General features: G+C 46.1%; 1 protein-coding gene across 1 annotated transcript in view; it reads left to right on the top strand.

Annotated features, from left to right (window-relative positions):
* EPYC (epiphycan) overlaps positions 1–21,020 on the top strand; it is a 56,384-nt gene that overhangs the window by 23,375 nt on the left and 11,989 nt on the right. The window contains exons 3-4 of the mRNA XM_073650684.1: positions 1,907–2,072; positions 12,865–13,023. Coding sequence (XP_073506785.1) covers positions 1,907–2,072; positions 12,865–13,023 — 325 coding nt within the window. The remainder of the gene's footprint in view (positions 1–1,906; positions 2,073–12,864; positions 13,024–21,020) is intronic.

The following is a 21,020-nucleotide window of genomic DNA, read 5'->3' as shown; positions in this document are numbered from 1 at the left end:
ATTGTGTCCTTATATTCTTTCAGTGTTCTTTGTAGCCAAATGTCATAACATTTCTTTGTGCTGTTTTGGATAATAGGACTATAGACCTGCATACGCATCAAAATAGACAGATTAAAGTGAAGGTGTCACATGGTTTTTGCAAAGTAATCTGAGAGCAGCATAATTTAGGGATAGAGAATCTGATTCCAGTGATGTGTCACTACTGGGCTGCTTAGTGTAGTTTTGATAAAATCAGTGTTTTATCAGAAGCAGATTATTATCACTAGAGGACTAGTAAATCTGCTTCCATGTAGTCCTCCATATTCATGAGCTCTATATAAGCCTGTCCCCACCACCAATGTGCAGCTGTGTGTACTTTCCAAATGCAGATAGCTGCCAATCACTGGTGTAGGTGGGGTTATACACAGATCAATATTCAGAGAGCGAGTAAATCTGCAGCAGAAATGTAAAGTGGTGCAGGGCGATAGTCATGGGCGAGTTACTCATCTCACGCCCTGGCACGTTACATGAAGATGGGGGTCCTTGCTGGGTGTGTGGACTTGTGCTATGGGGGTGCTACGCCTTTAAAGGTCGCATGACTTGGGTTCACCAAGACAACATGTTGAACAGTTCAAAGATGGAGACCAGCAGTCAAAAACTAACTTTTTACTGAACGATAAGTTGGTGGGAATTATGCACCGTATATAGCGGGTACAGAGCTTGATGAACGTTTCCTTCACAATAAGGTGCATTTTCACACACAGTCTCCGTTCCTTCCTCTCATCTCACTTTGTCTCTATCTCCACTGTTTCACCTGCCTTCACCACAACCCAGCTCAGTACTACAGCCCAGTTAGTGAGAGTCTTATTTTCAACACGTGGTTCCATGTCTTCTTTCCTCTCAAGGGAATTGTTTTGCCAATATGGCCGATACTTAGCTTCTCTGCTTCTGACGCCTTGGAATCCCACCCGGGACACGCTCTTCGTCTCACGTTCTCTGCCTCGTCTCCTGTCCTAGGATCCATCTCTGGTGCATCACTCTGTCTTTTGGTAACTTCTCTCTTTTGCTCTTTCTCTTTACTCAAGATCATGCTAACCACTGTCACAGTCTGCTGTCACTTTGGGACAAGCACGTCATGCAGCACTGCTTATTGTCTAAACCTTAGGTCTGCTTTTATCACACACTGGACCCTATCTGACAGGAAAATGTCTCTGTCCCGTCACCTTAGCCCCTCACACACTTGGCTAGTCCCCATCATTAACTCTAACTCTCCCTACTGTCGGGCAGAACATAATACCAACAATATTAATGCATATCACAGTTCACATTATACAATGCAACAATACACGTGTTCTTCACGGGGGAACGTGAGCAGTATGTCCATCTTCTTACAGACAAAACAGCGATTTAACAAAGCTACAGCAAGCAGCCCAGTAAGTGATACATCTCTGGAATCAGGGTCTCTGCCCCTACATTATGCTGCTCTCAGATGGAGTAGAAAAAAAAATGGTGACAGATTCACTTTAAACTTGCTGATATATTTTAAAAACATAAAAAGTTGTGGCGGTAAAAGTATATACAAGTAAAGTGGGATGTTTTACATCTCACTATTGAATCTCTTCAAATGGACAAAACAGAACAAGAAGACAACTGCTTCCTCTGTACATGAGACAATGAAGCCACGACTATACATTTTTGAATACATCTGTGATATTTCTGCTTCCAAATAAGTCGCTTTTAGGTTGTAACACAGCACTAGCTGCTGCCTTTTATCTGTATAAAAGATCATGTAAGCAAGTAAATAAGGATTTGTTGTATAGTGACACCTAGTGACAAACTTTATATCGTTATACACGTATTGTCTAAAAATGAATGTATTGGTGTACTAGTTCTTTCTGATCAATAAATGTACTTTCCTCTCGTCTAGATAGAGATTGGAACTGTACTGCCTATTGTGAATAGACCCATTCTGTCTCCAGAGCCGGTTCAAGAAGAAATTGAAGAAGAAGAGGAATCTACACCAAAGTTAATTGATGGATCTTCACCACAGGGGCCCTTGTCTCCTGGAGTCCAAACTCCAGAAGCAAGTGGAGGTTTGTGTCATTAGTATTCAGTTACATGAGCTGAGCACACAGATGTACAGTAGAGAAATAGTTTAGAATGACCTTTAAATGACTAGAAGCTTTTTTGAATATTGAATGTTTAATATTTTAGATATTTTACATTTAAACGGTTCTGTTTTACTCAGCTGGACTTGTTTAATTTTAGATGTTAATTTCAGGTTAATTTCTGTATGTGTTTTTGTATTAACAAATTTATTTGCCAAAAGATAGAGGTACACTATTGAAAGCAAATAGGTTTTGATGCTAATTTTGAGCTTTTTTTTTTTTACAAAATTGAAATATGGATTTATTTGAGATACAGGATATTATTTTTTATGTGGCAGTTAAACCATTACATTGCATGTGCTGGTACCTATACCTTTTACTTGAAAGGGTGTGCTAAAGTTTTTAAGGACCCTAAAAAACTTTTGCGCCACCTACATCATATGTAGACCAATACAGACCCTTAATATCTCTATACATAGTTCGTCACAGAGTGTAGAAATGAGCAAATTTCCCATAATAGCTAAAAAGTTAAATTTTAGATTTATCTGACCAGAGTTTCTTCTACATTGGTCTGGTTATGTCTCAACTGGTGAGGTGGATCTTCAAAGCAGCATGACAAGATGACATTGACACAGCAAGGTGTTATGGCTGAAACAATGAAGGCTGTAGAGACTGGACAGAAAGTGGAGAAGTTTAGTAGTAGATCACTAGGAAGTAGCAGACTCCGTGAAGGATGACTGATAAGACAGAGTAGAGTATCTCATGGAGGCCTTTGCAGAAGAGATAAGCTGCACAGCAGACTGAATGAAACAGAGTCCTTTACCCCAATAATGATTATGTGCTATATGAATATTGTTTAAGTAAGAATGCAACAAAATTGGGTGTACCAGGAAGTTCAATGGAAAGATGAACAGCAGAGTTGAGTATGTAGCAGAGCTAAGTATGTCAGGTGACTCAATGTAGATACATTTAGCAAAGTTGAGTAATGTAACAGAGCCTAGAGCTGTAGCAGAGTTGAATTGGTCTCAGGAGACTCAATTTGGCGGTGTAGCAGAGTAAAGTCATAAGACTTTGGTGATATAGCAGAGCCTAAAGATGTAGCAGAGTTCAACTGGGCAGGAGACTCGTATCATTGTAGTAGAGCCCAATACTGTAGGTTAGTAGAGACACTGTGACAAAGTAGCACTGATGCATAAAAATTGAGTGATGTACCAGAAGCAGGTTAGGAACTAAGTTAAAAATGCGGAGTAGGAACTACCCTGTCATAGAGGTCATTTTGTGAGGTGGATAATCTAAGTCCAGGTCCGGGTTGACACCCGGATCCCGGGCGTTGATACAGCAGCAGAAAGGCACTTATGGAGTGAGGACTAGAAGTACTGGAGGCTGCAGGCAGACAGGACTCAGGACAGCTGATACGGAGCAAGGACTTGAAGCACTGGAGGGGACAGGCAGACAGGATACAGGAAAGCAGGTATGGGGCAAGTAGTGGTGCACAGTCAAACAAACAGAACTAAGAGTCTTAATACCAAGACCCAGGTGTGTGTTTTGGTAGGGTCTTATATAGGACTAGGCAGATGATCACATGGGAGCATGATGGACCACTTAAAAAACCCAGCGTGAAGCACAGCAGAGGGCAGCGGCCATAGAAGGTGATGAAGCCCTGCTGAGCCAAGACAAATGCGTAACAGTACCCCCGTTTTAGGCCCCCTCCCAGATGAATTGGTAATAGATGAAACAGAATGCTTTGCACACAATCTCTTGAGCAGAACTGAAGCATCTATGTCCTTTATAGGCACCTAGCATCTCTCCTCAGGGCCACGAGTCATTTCACAGTCCAGAACTTGATTCATTTCATCCTCTGTGATTGGATCATAAGCAAGAACTGTTTTGACTATAGGAGAGGACCTGTTGAGGGTCATAGGATGGTGAGTTGGAAAATAGAGAAGCAGAAGCAAGGCCACGCTTAGGCTAAGTCATGTCTTCCCTGTGGTTCTCTTTGGCCCCATGCTTGAAGAAGACATCTGTGAAGTCCTGATAGGAGGCAGGAATATTAGAGGCAGTGGAAGCAGAGCAGAGTTTCTGAGAAGGAGGTTGAGGTGGAATTCTGAAGCAGTTATAAAAACAAGATAATCCCCACTGGGCAATTTGGTCGAATGACCAGACTATGACTAGAGTGTGTAACAGTAGCCATGGAAGTCCCAAAAGCACTGGTACATCAGAAAGTGGCAAAACTTAAAAAGAAATGTCCTCAACATGTAGTGTTCCAATCTGTAGAGTTACATTTACTGTCCGAACTTGGAAATGACCACCTGGCTCATCAAACGCTTTTCGGAAGGCAGTCAGGAAAGAAGTAGGAAATGCATTATAGGTTCATCCCTCTCCCACAATGGCGCAGCCAAGGTACCCTCAGACAGCAAAGAAAAAATATAGGCAACATTAAATGTGCATGATCCTAGGGGAATGCATAGAACATGTGCAGCTTGTACTGCTGCAAAAGGCTCAAGGGGTTGAGGGGCACTGTCACACTGCATGTACCTCATTAAGGACACCACCGTGGTCACTTTGTTTTCGCCACTGTAGATCTACTTCTCTGAGAATGTTGGGGGAGGGGAACCCTTTATCAGTCTGTACTAGTAGTAATACTTTCTTTATCTTGAAGTGTGGTCTTTCCCAGGATTCAAACTTAAAACCTCACAAAACTCACAATACAGTCTCGTAAATACAAGCTGCCTAAAGATCTAATTAATATTCTTCTTCATAATGTACTGATACAAAGAGATACATCTCTATATATCAGTTCATCTTTTGACGCCTGTATGTTAAGGTAAATAAAATAAAAATAAGCATCAGAAATTACCAAATTACATGGATGTATTTGGTATTTCTGTAATCGTAGCAAACCACACCAATATGATACCCTTAAAATAGAAGTGTCATTATAATGCTCTGGAATAAAAATATCTGTCCTACGCTGAGCCCCTGAATAAATAATTGCCCATCACTATATTCCCTGCACAAAATATGACCCCCACACTGTCCCTCTTATAGTACATGCCCTCCACACTGCCCCTCCATTCCATACTGGGTACCCTCTTCACACTGTCCTCTCAAACGGTGTCCCCTTATAGGGCCCAGTCTCTATACTGTGCCCCATCATCACACGCCCCCTCTTTTGCTTACTGTCCCCTCCTGGCTATAACCCTACACCCTCATCCCATGCTACCCCACCCCATACTACTCAGTCTCTATTCTGGGCCCACTCACTCTCTTCTCCCCACATAATGTCTCCTCACACTATTCCCCTCAATAGTCTCCTCACGCATTTTCTCCTCCCTCCTCATACCATATCCTCTCACATCCCCCAGATTACCATACTGTCTCCTCATATATTTACCCACTCACTCTCCATACTGCCTCCTCACACATCCCCCCCAATTCCCCATACTGTATCCCCACCCATCCCCCTACTCACCATGCTACGTCCGCACCATCACCCCCATCACCATACTAAGTCCACACCCATCCATGCATACTGTTTCCTCATACATGCTCCCATCTCTCCCCTTGCTCCTCATTCTGTGCCTTAAAATTTGTACCTTTCCCCATATTGTGTCTGCACCTGTGTCTTCCTTGCTCCCCAATCTTGTCTGCTCAAATCTTCCCCACTGTTATGCACACGCCCGGACAGACTGGCGTGTGCGGGTGTTGTGGTTCCACTGGACCATGGACCGGAGAGTGCCTGGAGGGGCGTGACTAAGTATCTGGCCGATCCGACCAAGGTGGCACGACGGCATACGACGCCAGTGCACCAGGGAGAAACCGGGCAGAGGGACCAGGTGCTACTCCAGGTCAAACTCCGGACACGGGGGTTGACCCACACTGGAATTACTGGAACATGCAGGTTAGGCTGGCACAGACTGGTGGATGTAAGCAAACACGGCAGGTATGCAGAGGGGTGGATACAGGCGAGTATGCAGGCAGGGAGGTACTGGCCGAAAGGACGGGCTGGAGCACAGAAAGGTTAAGACCCAGTACAGACTGGGTCACAGAACCGCAGATGCGGTAGACAACCACAGCAGAGAGGGAACGCCCAAAGCGGTGGGCAAGAACAGAGCAGGACGGGGCTGCAGGAGCAGCGAGCACAAGCAGGGCAGGACAGGACTGCTGGAGCAGCGGGCAGAAGCAGGGCAGGACAGGACTGCCGGAGCAGCAGGCAGAAGCAGGGCAGGACAGGACTGCCGGAGCAGCGGGCAGAAGCAGGGCAGGACAGGACTGCCGGAGCAGCGGGCAGAAGCAGGGCAGGACAGGACTGCCGGAGCAGCGGGCAGAAGCAGGGCAGGACAGGACTGCCGGAGCAGCGGGCAGAAGCAGGGCAGGACAGGACTGCCGGAGCAGCGGGCAGAAGGGTAAGAGCGGAGCAAGGCTGCCGGAGCAGTGAGCAAGGAGTCAGAGCAGGACGGACAGGGCTCTGTTCACACGGAACAGACAGGAAGGGAAAGGCAGAGCCAGATACCCACAGGGTACTTGCAGTGAAGTAGCGAGGGGACCACAAACTCACAAACGGGAGTACAGAGACAACAAGCAGGAGTTAGGTACGAGTTCAGACTCTGCAGAAAAAGGAAAGGAACGGACATAGAGGCAAAACAGGTAAAGGATAGGAGAGAGTTCAGACTGGAACTGAGTGTACGGAAGAGACCGACACTGCAGCGGGATACAGGAGCGGGTCTGGGAATACGGCCCCCAGAGAGGCGGGACGAACAGGCAAGGAGCGAGTTCAGACAGGACAGACAAGATACAGGAACGGATCTAGGTAATCGGCCCCTAGAAGGCGGGAAGAACAGGCTAGGAGCGTGTTCAGACAGGCCTGGAAATACAGCCTCCAGGAAAGGCAGCAGGCAAGAGTACACAGACAGGACTCAGTTCAGACACGGGAACAGATACTGCAAGACAGGAGAAATAGACAGGACTCAGTTCAGACAGGGACAGATACCGCAAGGCAGGGACACAAACAGGACTCTGTTCAGACGGGAACAGATACCGCAAGGCACAGACAGGCAGATCTAGGAATATGGCCCCTAGAAGGCGAAAGAACAGGCAAGAAGCGTGTTCACAAGAACAGACCACAGTTCAGACAAAGAACTGGAAAACAGGCAGGAAAACAGGATAGGACCTGGCATGTCAGAGACAAAAAGCCGACTGACAGGACACAATGCTCAGGCGCCATCTTGAGGAAGAAGGTGGTATAAATACCCAAAGATGGACAGCAATAGGCTGAAGGTGCAACAGGGGCGTGTCCACAGCAGGTACAAGAAACAGGAAGTTCAGCGGGCGTCGCCCTATGCAGCCAAAACAGACAAACAGACAGCAAGGAGGGAAGCCAGAGAGACATTCTGGACTGGAGATCAAGTGCGCGCTCTTGCACAGTGGGAGATGGACCACCATGCAAGGACGCCGCCAGGTATGTTACACCCACCCCGTTACACTAAATCTTCCCCAGCCCTCCCCCAAAAATAAATCTCACCCACCTCTCTCCCCACACTAGAGTAAATCTCCCCCCAACCACACACTAAATCTCCGCACACTAAATCTTCCCCCAACCATACACTAAATCTCCCCCCACACTAAATCTCCACCCTACCACACACTAAATCTCCCCACACTAAATCTCCCCCCAACCACACACTCAATCTCTCCCCATACTAAATCTCCCCTCTGTTGCACTAAATCTTCTGTGTCTTCAGCTCCATATGTGCACTTACCACCAATGTGCGCCTCTGCAGCACCAGCGAGTGACGTCAGCAGCATTATCACATGACCTGATAACGCTGCTGACTTCGCCCTGACCCAGCAGTCAGAGCTTCAATTGTACTCGCGTCTGAAAGACACTGGTACAATTGTTGCACCTTCTCGCCGGCCGGGAGAGACACCTCAGACCGCCTCATTAGGCAGACAGACTGTGCCCCCCTGCAAGCTGCACACCGGGCAGATGCTCCACCTGTGACCCATAGATATGCCTCTGGGCTAAGTCATTTTACTGCAAAATGAAAGCTGAAAAAATAACACTTGGATTTTTTCCAATCAAAACTACATCTCTACATCAAAAAATAAACCCTCATATGACTGCAAAGACATATTACTAGGGAATTTTGATTGTGAGCCCTCTATGGGGACAGTGATGATTTTGTTTTAACAGCACTGTGGAATTAAATGAGTAAAATAAATAATTAAATTTGGTTATGTCAATGGAAAGATAAAAAAGTCCAAAAACAAAAATTGGAAGCATTGGCAACAGGGCCATTTTAAACTAATATTCCGCATTTTTCAGACTGTAAGGTACACTTTACCATAAGACGCACCTCAGGTTTAGACAGCAGAAAATAACAAAAAGATTTTTTTTGTCAATTAAAACTTCCCTGGTGGTATAAATTGGAGGGGTCATTAATAAATCTATTGTTAGTGGCTCTCTGGAGTGTGTAATATACACTCACAGTTCTGCTACATTCACATGCACATATAGACACACACACAGCTCTGCTACATATGCACATATAGACACATACACAGCTCTGCTACATATGCACATATAGACACATACACAGCTCTGCTACATATGCACATATAGACACACTCAGAATTCTGTTGTCCTTCTACAAATTGACTACTAGCAGCTGCTATTATTCGCTTTGCTAAATTTTGTTGCAATTCTACTCCTTACCACTGGAGTCTGCAATAGCCCTTCATCAATATGGAAGATTCTGAACCTGTGGAAGCCATCTTGTTTTCTGTTTGGACCTACTTAAAGCCACATGGAACATTCACTCACTGCTTGAATATTGTGTCTAGCAGTTGTCTTTTTCCAGTCTCCATCTCCTGAACTGTGTTACCCAGACTCTTCTCACTCATCTCTAGATTGTGTTTACAACTCTCATTGCTATATCCAAAAACTACTACTACCGCTTGCGGTACCCTGCTCGTGGTCCTCCGGCCATCGGATTCCAGCTGTTCCACCAATATCATAACACACACACAGCTCTGCTACATTCACATATAGACATACAGTACAGACCAAAAGTTTGGACACACCTTCTCATTTAAAGATTTTTCTACATTTTCATGACTATGAAAATTGTACATTCACACTGAAGACATCAAAACTATGAATTAACACATGTGGAATTATATACTTAACAAAAAAGTGTGAAACAACTGAAAATATGTCTTATATTCTAGGTTCTTCAAAGTAGCCACCTTTTGCTTTGATGACTGCTTTGCACACTCTTGGCATTCTCTTGATGAGCTTCAAGAGGTAGTCACCGGAAATGGTCTTCACTTCACAGGTGTGCCCTGTCAGGTTTAATAAGTGGGATTTCTTGCCTTATAAATGGGGTTGGGACCATCAGTTGTGTTGTACAGAAGTCAGGTGGATACACAGCTGATAGTCCTACTGAATAGACTGTTAGAATTTGTATTATGGCAAGAAAAAAGCAGCTAAGTAAAGAAAAACGAGTGGCCATCATTACTTTAAGAAATGAAGGTCAGTCAGTCCGAAAAATTGGGCAAACTTTGAAAGTGTCCCGAAGTGCAGTTGCAAAAACCATCAAGCGCTACAAAGAAACTGGCTCACATGTGGACCACCCCAGGAAAGGAAGACTAAGAGTCATCTCTGCTTCTGAGGATAAGTTTATCTGAGTCACCAGCCACAGAAATCGCAGGTTAACAGCAGCTCAGATTAGAGACCAGGTCAATGCCACACAGAGTTCTAGCAGCAGACACATCTCTGCAACAACTGTTAAGAGGAGACTTTGTGCAGCAGGCCTTCATGGTAAAATAGCTGCTAGGAAACCACTGCTAAGGACAGGCAACAAGTAGAAGAGACTTGTTTGGGCTAAAGAACACAAGGAATGGACATTAGACCAGTGGAAATCTGTGCTTTGGTCTGATGAGTCCAAATTTGAGATCTTTGGTTCCAACCACCGTGTCTTTGTGTGACGCAGAAAGGTGAACGGATGGACTCTACATGCCTGGTTCCCACCATGAAGCATGGAGGAGGAGGTGTGATGGTGTGGGGGTGCTTTGCTGGTGACACTGTTGGGGATTTATTCAAAATTGAAGGCATACTGAACCAGCATGGCTACCACAGCATCTTGTAAGGCATGCTATTCCATCCGGTTTGCGTTTAGTTGGACCATCATTTATTTTTCAACAGGACAATGACCCCAAGCACACCTCCAGGCTGTGTAAGGGCTATTTTACCAAGAAGGAGAGTGATGGGGTGCTACGCCAGATGACCTGGCCTCCACAGTCACCAGACCTGAACCCAATCGAGATGGTTTGGGGTGAGCTGGACCGCAGAGTGAAGTCAAAAGGGCCAACAAGTGCTAAGTATCTCTGGGAACTCCTTCAAGATTGTTGGAAGATCATTTACGGTGACTACCTCTTGAAGCTCATCAAGAGAATGCCAAGAGTGTGCAAAGCAGTCATCAAAGCAAAAGGGTGGCTACTTTGAAGAACCTAGAATATAAGACATATTTTCAGTTGTTTCACACTTTTTTGTTAAGTATATAATTCCACAAGTGTTAATTCATAGTTTTGATGCCTTCAGTGTGAATGTACAATTTTAATTGTCATGAAAATACAGAAAAATCTTTAAATGAGAAGGTGTGTCCAAACTTTTGGTCTGTACTGTACACAGCTCTGCTACATGCACACTACATGCACATATAAACACACACAGCTCTGCTACATGCACAATTACATGCACACAGCTTGCTACAGGCACATTCACACACCACACTATACATTGCCAAAATTTGCAGTTCCTGATCAGGACCTGAATGGAAGCTGTACAAGCTGAGCAGCAAGAGGACCTTCCAAACAATTAGCTCAAAGACCTTTCAGGTCATAAGATCACTTACATGAACTGAAAGGTCCTTGAATTAACCGGGAGGAAGGTCCTTCAGCTCGTGCAGCGTCAGTTCCGTTAAGCTTCGTCTACTGTTCTGCACTGATCACATACTGTAGATTAGTGCAGAGCAGGAGGAGAGAGAGCAGTTCTCTCTGTGATCGGGAAGGGAGCGGTGTCAGCATTTTCCTACATCATAGGAAGCTGCCTCCTTACTATAAGTCTCTCACATTCACCAAAGCAAATACAGAACTATTTTCTCTAGTTAAGGATTCTGTTCTAAGAGTTCATGCTTGCAACAGTGTTAGGACTTTGTATAAGCTCTGTGCTTAAGGCTTACGCCTCATACAGACCCCAGTGTTTTTCATGGAATCAACACTTACGGTCTATGGTGCTATTCACATGCCCGTTTTTTTTCACAGACCATGTTTCCTTGCAAAACTTATGGAGACGTCCGTTTTTTCCATCAACATGGATGAAAAGTGCCAATACAAGTCTATGGGTCTGTGTTTAGCCTTCCAAACTATGGGAGAAGTTTAGTAATAAATGTATCTATATGTGAAAAACACTAATAGCACATGATACACTGACCAAAAACACTGATCACATAGATCCCAAACACTGATAACGCCTGTACTATTTATGTGAAAAATACTGACATCTGAATGAGGCCTTAGTCATAATCATGAAGCCATCAGATGGTACCCCATAACTTAGTCATCAAACATTGTGGTATAAAGGAGTTGTCCACTTTTATGAATATATTATTTTGTTGTGTGTTCACTCTAAACATGATGATTGTAATGGGTTTCCTATGGAGCTTGTATAAATGAGCATCTGCTAGACATAGGAATACCAAGGTATCACGGCTTGTCATCTTTTAAAATCTGTGTCTTAGAAGTTCAGCGGGAGGCAATTGAAATCAACAGGTGTCCATAGCACACACTGAGTAGCTATGTAAGTTTATTCTATACATTTCTCTCTACATGTGTGAGCAACCTGTGATATCAAAAAGTATTCTTTTCCATAGATTTAAAAGAATACAGTCTACATTAAAATATAAAGATGGATCTTATTTAGGAACGTTAAAATTGAATCATAAAGTTCACAATGGTATTGAGAACATCAGTTTTTCTTATTATCAATTGATTAATATGATTTTTTAGATGATATCATAAACATGATGTGGCAAGATTATTTTCAAAATAATGGCTAAATGATTTTATGGGTAGAGAATAGTAATGAGTGAGCATGCTCGTTACTCAAAATTTATGAGCATGCTCGGTTGTTTTCCGAGTATCTTCAGCGTGCTCGGGTGTTATGTTTGAGTCACGCTGTGCGCATAATTTGCGACTATTTGACAGCTTTAATACATGTGAGGAATGCCTGTTTCTTAGGCATTACTTACATGTATTAAAGCTGTCATACAGTCACAAATCATGCGCATGGAGTGACTAAAACATAACGCCTGAGCACGCTGAAGATACTCGGAGAGCTCCCAAGCATGCTCTCTGATTAAGAGAATATACTCGTTCATCAGTAGTGGAGACTATTAAAAAAAATCTTCCGCATTATAATAAATACAAGATAAAAGTTATAAATGGTGAGGTCCGGGTGCTGAGATGAAAAGGTGTTTAGCTGAACATGACAAGCCAGAATTTTATTATATGCCATAATGACCTTGCAACTAACAGAAGAACTAAGGTAAGGTACTAAGATTCATCATGCATTTGAGTTAGTTACATGGTTTAAATATTGGATGTAAATGCTGAGCCATTAGACCTGAACATTTTGTAGCACCGGTTGTCATAAATGTTAAGCACTGTCTTTACAATTTACTGAACGGTCTGTTTTACTACTGTCTTTGTCTTCCAGGGATCTCCACCTGTATCCTCTGTGCTTGCATTCGCACTACTGTTTACTGTGATGACCACAACCTCGATTCAGTTCCGCCATTACCTAAAGACACTACTCATGTTTACCTACGTTTTAATAAGATAAGCAAGATAAACAAGAACGACTTTACATACTTAAGTATGTATTATTGACAAATGAAAGTTAATAATAATTTATGGTCTAAAATTGAAACTGCACTTCACATTGACTTTCATAAATCAACAGTATAAGTGCAGACAAGAAACTTTAAAACATACAGTATGTTAGATAAACAAGGGTGATTCAAAAATATCTCGCACTGGTTGTAGAATATATTTTTAAGGGAATCTGACATTTGACCTATCTAAAGTATTAATATAGGCAAACAGGTTAGAAACTGCTGAAAAAGGCATGTTATTATGCTTTGCTTATATAGCGCCATCATATTCTGTAGTGATTTACAGACATTATCATCACTGTCCCCAATGGGGCTCACAATCTAAATTCCCTATTAGTACATCTTTGGTATGTGTGGGAGGCAACTGGAGTAACCAGAGGAAATCCACACAAACACAGGGAGAATACGCACAATTCTTGCAGATGTTGTCCTTGTTGCGATTTGAACCCAGGACCCCAGCTCTGCAAAGCCAGAGTGCTACCCATTATGCCATCTGTATGCCTCACATCAGATCCCTTGTTTTTGATGAATCATCTTTTATCACTTTATGTAACTTACCTCTTCCAGGCTCTGGGGAGGTCGCTGCCTGGAAGATAACTCTGCCTCCAGCAATCATTTTACATGAAGATGGAGTTCCCAGTGTGATGTGTAATGGTCGCTCTCTGCTCTCACTGCAGAGCTGTGTGTGATTATACCTGACACATCTGCAGGTTCCTCTCACCGTCAGCTTCCATCTCACAGACAGACTGGGTTGTAATATTGTTACAATACAGCAGAGCTCAGAGAGCTGCAAAAAATGTGTTTGCAAGAAGACAAATTTTATTTCTCCTGTTCTGTGTTAGTTACTTGTCTCACTGGTAATTCCTCCTTTCATTTATAATAAGCTCTGAAAGCAGAGTTATCTTCCAGGCAACATCCTCCACAGAGCCTGGAAGATGTAATTTACAAATAAGAAAAATGTGGATTTATCTGGAAAAAGACATCAGACCACAGATATCAGGATATCATTTTATTCAGCTTCCAATGACCTACATGCCTATATACACAGCTTAGGGGGGTTGATCCTACTGACAGCTTCCCTTTAACCTTTCAGAAAATACAAATATATATTTTTTAAACATAATCTTCCTGCTCTTCAATACAATTTGTACATTTGTCAACAAACTTTTGAATTCCCACATTATAAAATATATTAGGCTGAGGGTGCGAGCCACAAATCCACCACTGTCTTCACCTCTTCATCAAATGTGAATTTGATTTGCAAATGATTTATTTATGTGCAATGTTATTATCAGAGGTGAACGTGTGTCTGGCTCTTTCTTTGTGGGTGACACTTTTGAGACCTTCCTTGAACTTCTCGATCCATTCATTCACATTTCTTCACAAGAAAACACTTTCTCTTCATTGTGCACAAAGTCTTTTAAATAAGTATCAGCACCAGAAAAACCCTCAGGCCGCAAAAAATGAATCACTGCACGCTGCTCTTCTTTCTGGCAAGTAGGGCGGCCATTGTTTAAATAAACTGACACAACATGCTCAGAACTGCATAGCAGTGACTGGGGGGACAGCAACTTCATACGCAAAGTGCTAATAAGACAGTGTGGAAACATTTTCACTCACCTCTGTATAAATTTATAATGTATATGTATATATAATCTATACAAAATAGAGAGAAAATGAGTCTATGAAGGGAAATGCTCAGGAGAGATAGTAGCAGAGAGAGACAAACAAAAACTGCTGAGGCTTCTAATTCAGAGGAAAAACCTCTGCTCAAAAAAACAAAATTAAAATCATTCAAAGGCCAAAGATTGTTAATCCACATGTGCAAACACATGACTACTTTTTCTGAAATGTCACAGAAAAGTGTAATTACACTTTAAAGGCCATGTTCAGTTCAACTTTGCAACATTTCTTTTTCAATGCATCTAAAATGATACATTAAACAGTATCCATTTAGAACAGAAAAAAACATGAGTGCAAAAAGTTAAAGTTTTATTTAGTCAATCTGTAAATAACTTACATTAATATATCCATAATACAAATATAATGCATGACAGGAAAGTGCAATGTGCTGGAAGAAAAACGCAGTCCCACCTGCAAGGGCATATCATACCCAAGTCCATATACATAGTGTGGTATATTTCCAGAGATATACTGGATAGAATAAGGCTATATATTCCAAGTGAAGCATATAAAAATGTTTAAACCAAACCCAGGTTCACTAGATGTGTGGCACCCCAGGGGTCTGGTTTCCACAGTAATAGCAATATTATGTCTGAGAGCAGGTGGGAGGTCTCTTGGTCAGGAATCCTATGCATGCCACACCTCCTGCCCAGTCCTGGGAGGGGAAGAACTTCCCCTATATAAATCTGGGGCTGAGGCAGGGTTAGGGAGTTAAGAAGAGGAGAAGCAGCTATAGGAGAGAGAGATCAGGAGCTCTGGGGAAGTCGTGCTAAAAGGAATCAGGGGCTGGCAGCTGTAGAGCTCGCCCTAATTGAAGAGTTACTACCGGACCCGGAGTCCGAGGCTGTGGGGACTAATCCTTACCCAGCAGCAGAAACCGACCGGCAGGGGATTTCAGGTCCTCTGGCCAAGAAACCCGAAGGCACGGTCACACGCGTGGGACCAGCACCGCCATCGTGGAGCGGAAGCCACTAGAAGGCCCCGAGTCACCGGCCATACGGGTGAGCACCACACGGTACACTCAGGGACGTGGGCTACTTTTACCCGCCTCTAGCAAGGTAGCCAGAAGAGTACAATTAGTTGGGGAGGCCTACAACTCCGCCTGGCCAGGGGAAATCCCGTCTGCTCAAAGACTGACCAGGCCCCGATCGCTAGCCAGTACTCCGGGAGGGTCTATCTTTATCACCAGTAAAGACCCTGAACTACACCGCATCGTCTCTGAGTGGTTCCTGCTACCCCCATCATCCACGTCGGCTGCCCTGAGGCCATACCCCTCCCGTTGGGGGTTATACCATCTACGCTGCACAATCGTACCACCGGCCTCAGCGGTCTGCCCTGCAGCAGCAGCTCCATAGCTGCATTCAACGGGTGGCGTAGTCGTCCAACATCTACTGCTACTACTCAGCCACACAGTTTGACTCCCTGGGCACGGACTGGGTCACCGCCACGAGACTACTACCCCTATCAGATCCGGCTCCGGGTAGGCTCCCGCGTGCGCAACGCTGCGCGACACAGGCCCAGGGGCGCGTCAACTTTTGGCGTAGTTGGCAGGATTTCGTGCCCGCAACCACCGGGTACTGCGTGCCTGAAAAAAAGACTGTTCAAACTTACCAGTGGTGAAGATTCCCGCCATCCGGTGCCATCTTCTACCTTCTTCCCGCCATCCGCGAAGTTTTCCCGCCATCCGGCGCCATCTTCTGCCTTCTTTTCGCCATCCGTGGAGTTTTCCCGCCGTTGGACGTCATCTTGAAGACGCCGCGCGGGAAGAAGAGGGGCGTGGACTCTGAAAGCGCGCGAGAACTGAAGCCCCGCCTCACGTCCGGACGTTGCGTAAGGTCCTGGAAGGAGCCCAGCAGACGCCGACGTCACAGGAGCGCGACGGAAGGTCCTCAACCCTGACGATCCACTGCGGAACCGCGGCCTACGGAAGAGGATCATCGCAAGGTAGGCCATGGTCCACTGGGGGGGAGAAAGATGTCGGATACGGAGGAGAGCTTCACTGCCTCAACCCCCGCCAGCGCCACCGCTGCTGCAGTCATGCCTTTCACCATGCCCTATATCCCGGGAGCAGCCTGGCTACCCCAGTACTCAGGGGAGTCACATACCCTGAATGACTTTAAAGAAAAGCTGGATAGCCTCTTCCAGGTGTACCCCCTCACAGAAGAGCAAAAAATGAGCATCCTGGTGGCCCAACTAACCGGGGCAGCCCAAAGGGAGGTAAAGTCCTGGCCACCTGGGAGGAGGACTGTCGCAGGGATACTAACCCGGCTGAGGGACACCTTTGATACCCGCACCTCAGCCGAGATTAAGCTTAGATTCTATGGGTGCCAGCAGCGAGCACATGAGAGTATAAGGGACTATGCACTAAACCTACAAGAGGCCCTGAGAGCCATTAAGCAGACCGACCCTGACAGTGTGGGAAACGAGGACAGGCTGTTGACCGAGCAATTTATAGAGGGACTATATTGCAATGTCCACCGAACCCAGTTGCGGGCCATAGCCTTACAGGATCCTCATCTGGACTTTGCACAGTTCAAGGACAGAGCCATCCGGGTGCTCCGAGAACCGACACCGGGTGGCGTTGTGACCCACAGGCGCCCAGCTATCACTTACCACCAGGAGACGGCGCCCTTGTCGGCAGGGCCTGTGGGGGCTGATGCGCAGGCTTTGAACAATGACCCGGCTCCGGACCTGCACCATCAGGTCCAAGAGCTAGCTAAAAGCGTTGCTGCGCTAACCCGAACTGTGCAGTCTTTACAGGTTTCCACTCCAGGGAAGATCCAGCTGGCATCCGGACCGGAGGACATCCCGTGGCGTCGACCAAGGAGGACCCCACCGGCCAGAGGAAGACCCAGCGACCGGTACAACGAGGACGGACAATCTATCTGCCGCCGCTGCAATCAACCCGGACATATGGCAAGGTACTGTCCTTTAAACTGGCACAACCTGGGGTAGAGGGCCAACCCCCAGGAAAAAGATCACCAGGCCCATCGAACTGGCGCGACAAATATGTGGGAGGACGTCCAGTCTTGCCTGTGGTACTGGATGGCATCCCTATGAGTGCCCTACTGGACACCGGGTCACAGGTCACCACCATCCCGTACGTGCTCTTCAAGCAGTACTGGAATGACTCCGATATAACCCGCTATCCAGACGACGACTTGAGTATCATCGCCAGTAATGGTCAGCCCGTGCCACAGATCGGATTTAAAGAAATGATCATTAAAATCGGTAGAGTCGAACTGGCAGCACAGGGACTGATCATTGTAGACATTGACAAGCGCGAGAGTCACCCAAAGATAACTCTAGGAACTAATGTGATTGAAAATTGTCTTGCAGAGGTGATTTTCATTTTACAGCAGGTTGCCAAGAACGCCAGCTCCGGCCAGCAGCGAGTGCTCCAGAAAGAGATCCGGGCACTGATGCGACGGCAACAGGTGGAACTCTCCGGTGGTGAGATTGGTAGCGTAAGAATGTGTGACCCTTTCCCTATTTCCATGCCCCCGAAAAGTGAAATGATGATTTGGTGCCGGGCAGCTATTGGTCTGAGAGGTAGAGATTACCAGGCTATGGTAGAACCAGTCTACTCAGACAGTAGGCCCACCATTTTGACAGCACGGGGGGTAGTTGATGTACGCCATGGGAGGGTACCCGTTCGTATAATAAATATCGGGAAAAGGGAAGTATACCTGCCCCGGTATGCTACGCTAGCCAAATTATATACTATCAACCAAAATTCTATACAGTCTGTGGAACCCTTGCCTCCATCTCACCCGGAGGAAGGTAACGGCTCTACGAAAATAATGGAGGATTGGTGTCAGCAACTACATTTGGGTACTGACTCCACTCCCTCCCACCAGAAACAGGGAGTCTACCGGGTGGTTCGAGAGTACGAGAGAGTGTTTAGTAAACACCCGTTAGACTTCGGGCGAGTCAAGGGGGTAGAACACCACATCCCCACGGGAGACCATCCTCCCATAAAAGAGAGGTATCGACCCGTACCCCCTGCACACTACCAACACGCCAAGGGGATGCTTAGAGACATGAAGGAGGCTGGGGTAATCAGGGATAGCTGTAGCCCCTGGGCAGCTCCACTAGTCTTGGTCAAAAAGAAAGACAACACCATGAGAATGTGTGTAGATTACTGGAAAATTAACCGTATCACACACAAAGATGCGTACCCCTTACCAAGAATAGAGGAGTCTTTGGCTGCTTTAAAATCTGCTAACTTCTTCTCCACCTTGGATCTCACTAGCGGGTACTGGCAGGTTCCTGTAGCAGAGGCGGACCGGGAGAAGACCACATTCACCACCCCGATGGGACTTAGCGAGTTTACCTGCATGCCGTTCGGACTCTGCAACGCACCAGGAACCTTCCAGCGATTGATGGAATGCTGTCTGGGACACTGAAACTTTGAGACGGTCCTGTTATACCTGGACGATGTCATCGTCTATTCCAAGACCTACGAGGACCACCTGAAACACCTGGCGGAAGTGTTCGAAGCTCTGGCAAGTTACGGCCTAAAGGTGAAACCCTCCAAGTGTCACCTCCTGAAGCCAAAGGTGCAGTACCTGGGACACGTGGTGAGTGCTGACGGAGTGGCTCCCGACCCTGATAAGATCACCGCAATTAAGGAATGGCCAAGCCCCTCCAGCGTAAAGGAAGTGAGGCAATTCCTCGGGTTGGTAGGCTACTACCGAAGGTTCATTCCCGGTTTCACCAAAAAGGCAGCTCCTATGCAGGACCTCCTGATAGGCCAGTCCAGGAAGGCCAAGAACCAGAAGCCACCCTTCAGATGGGAGAAGCTGGAAGAAGAGTCCTTCCGCCAGCTGAAGATGGCCCTCACGGGGGATGAAATCCTGGCGTACCCTGATTATAGCCAGACCTTTATCCTCTACACCGACGCCAGTAACATCGGGCTAGGAGCCGTACTGTCCCAGATCCAGCAGGGGAAGGAACCGGTAATTGCTTACGCCAGCCGAAAACTGCGACCCACCGAAAGAAACCCTGAGAATTACAGCTCATTTAAGCTAGAGTTCCTGGCAGTGGTGTGGGCAGTCACCGAACGCTTTAAGCACTACCTCGCTGCTTCCCGGTTCACCGTGTACACGGATAACAACCCGTTGACACACCTGGACACTGCAAGACTCGGTGCCCTAGAGCAGAGATGGATGGCCCGCTTGTCCAACTATGAGTTTACAATCAAATACCGGGCAGGACGCTCCAATACCAACGCGGACGCCCTGTCCAGGATGCTGAACCTACCGGACGTAGGGGAAGATTCAGAGGAACTAGAAGAAGTTGAACTCCCCGCGTTCCACCGTCATGGGACTATCCAGTATTCCCACCGTGTAAGGAGTAAGCAATCCGCTACGTTCAACCCATTACCTCATTACAACTGGGCGGAGACGCAAGACAGTGACCCTGCCATCCGACTGGTAAAGGAGATGCTGACTCGGCCAGATGCACGCCTTGACCCAGACGCTTCGGAGGAAGCCAAGCAACTGTGGGCTGAGAAGAGTCGACTGTTCCTTTACAAGGGGAAGTTGTGCCGCAGAATGGTTAACTCCCGGACGCATGAACTAATCTGGCAAGTAGTGGTGCCAAGAAGAGACGCAGCTATGGTGATGGAGGCATACCACGACGGAGCTGGGCACTTCGGATGGAAGAAGCTGGAGTTCCTGCTGCGCGGGCGGTTCCATTGGGTAGGCATGAGAGGAACCATCGAGAGATGGTGCAGAGACTGTGGCCCATGCAACCTAAGAAGGAGGGACCGTGCCAGCCAGAAGACTCCCCTGCAGTCCATCATTACCAGACAGCCGTTGGAACTGGTAGCCTTGGATCATGTAAAACTGACCCCAAGCAGAAGTGGCTACGTCTACGCGTTAACCATCGTGGATCACTACTCCCGGTTCTTGGTTGTCGTCCCCGTCAAGGACTTAATGGCTCAAACAGCAGCTAGAGCCTTCCAGCAGCACTTCTGCCGTCCGCACGGATACCCGGAGCAGGTGCTGATGGACCAGGGGCCTGCCTTTGAAGCGGAGGTCTTCCAGGAGTTCTGCACCCTGTATGGCTGCCGGAAGATAAGAACAACACCCTATCACCCGCAAACTAATGGACTTTGTGAGAAAATGAACCAGGTGGTGATAGATCTTCTGAAAACATTGCCCCTGGAAGAACGTAGTCTGTGGCCTGAAAAGCTGCCCGACCTGGTGGACCTATACAACCACATCCCTGTAGGTTCCACCAATTGTACCCCGGCTTACCTAATGAGGGCAAGACCTGGTAAGCTTCC

Source organism: Phyllobates terribilis, unplaced genomic scaffold (assembly GCF_046119375.1).
Source record: "Phyllobates terribilis strain yellow unplaced genomic scaffold, ASM4611937v1 Scaffold_11__3_contigs__length_659146591, whole genome shotgun sequence".
Lineage (NCBI taxonomy): Eukaryota > Metazoa > Chordata > Amphibia > Anura > Dendrobatidae > Phyllobates > Phyllobates terribilis.
Note: the sequence above shows the minus strand (reverse complement) of the source record. Positions and strands in the feature narration are given on the sequence as shown.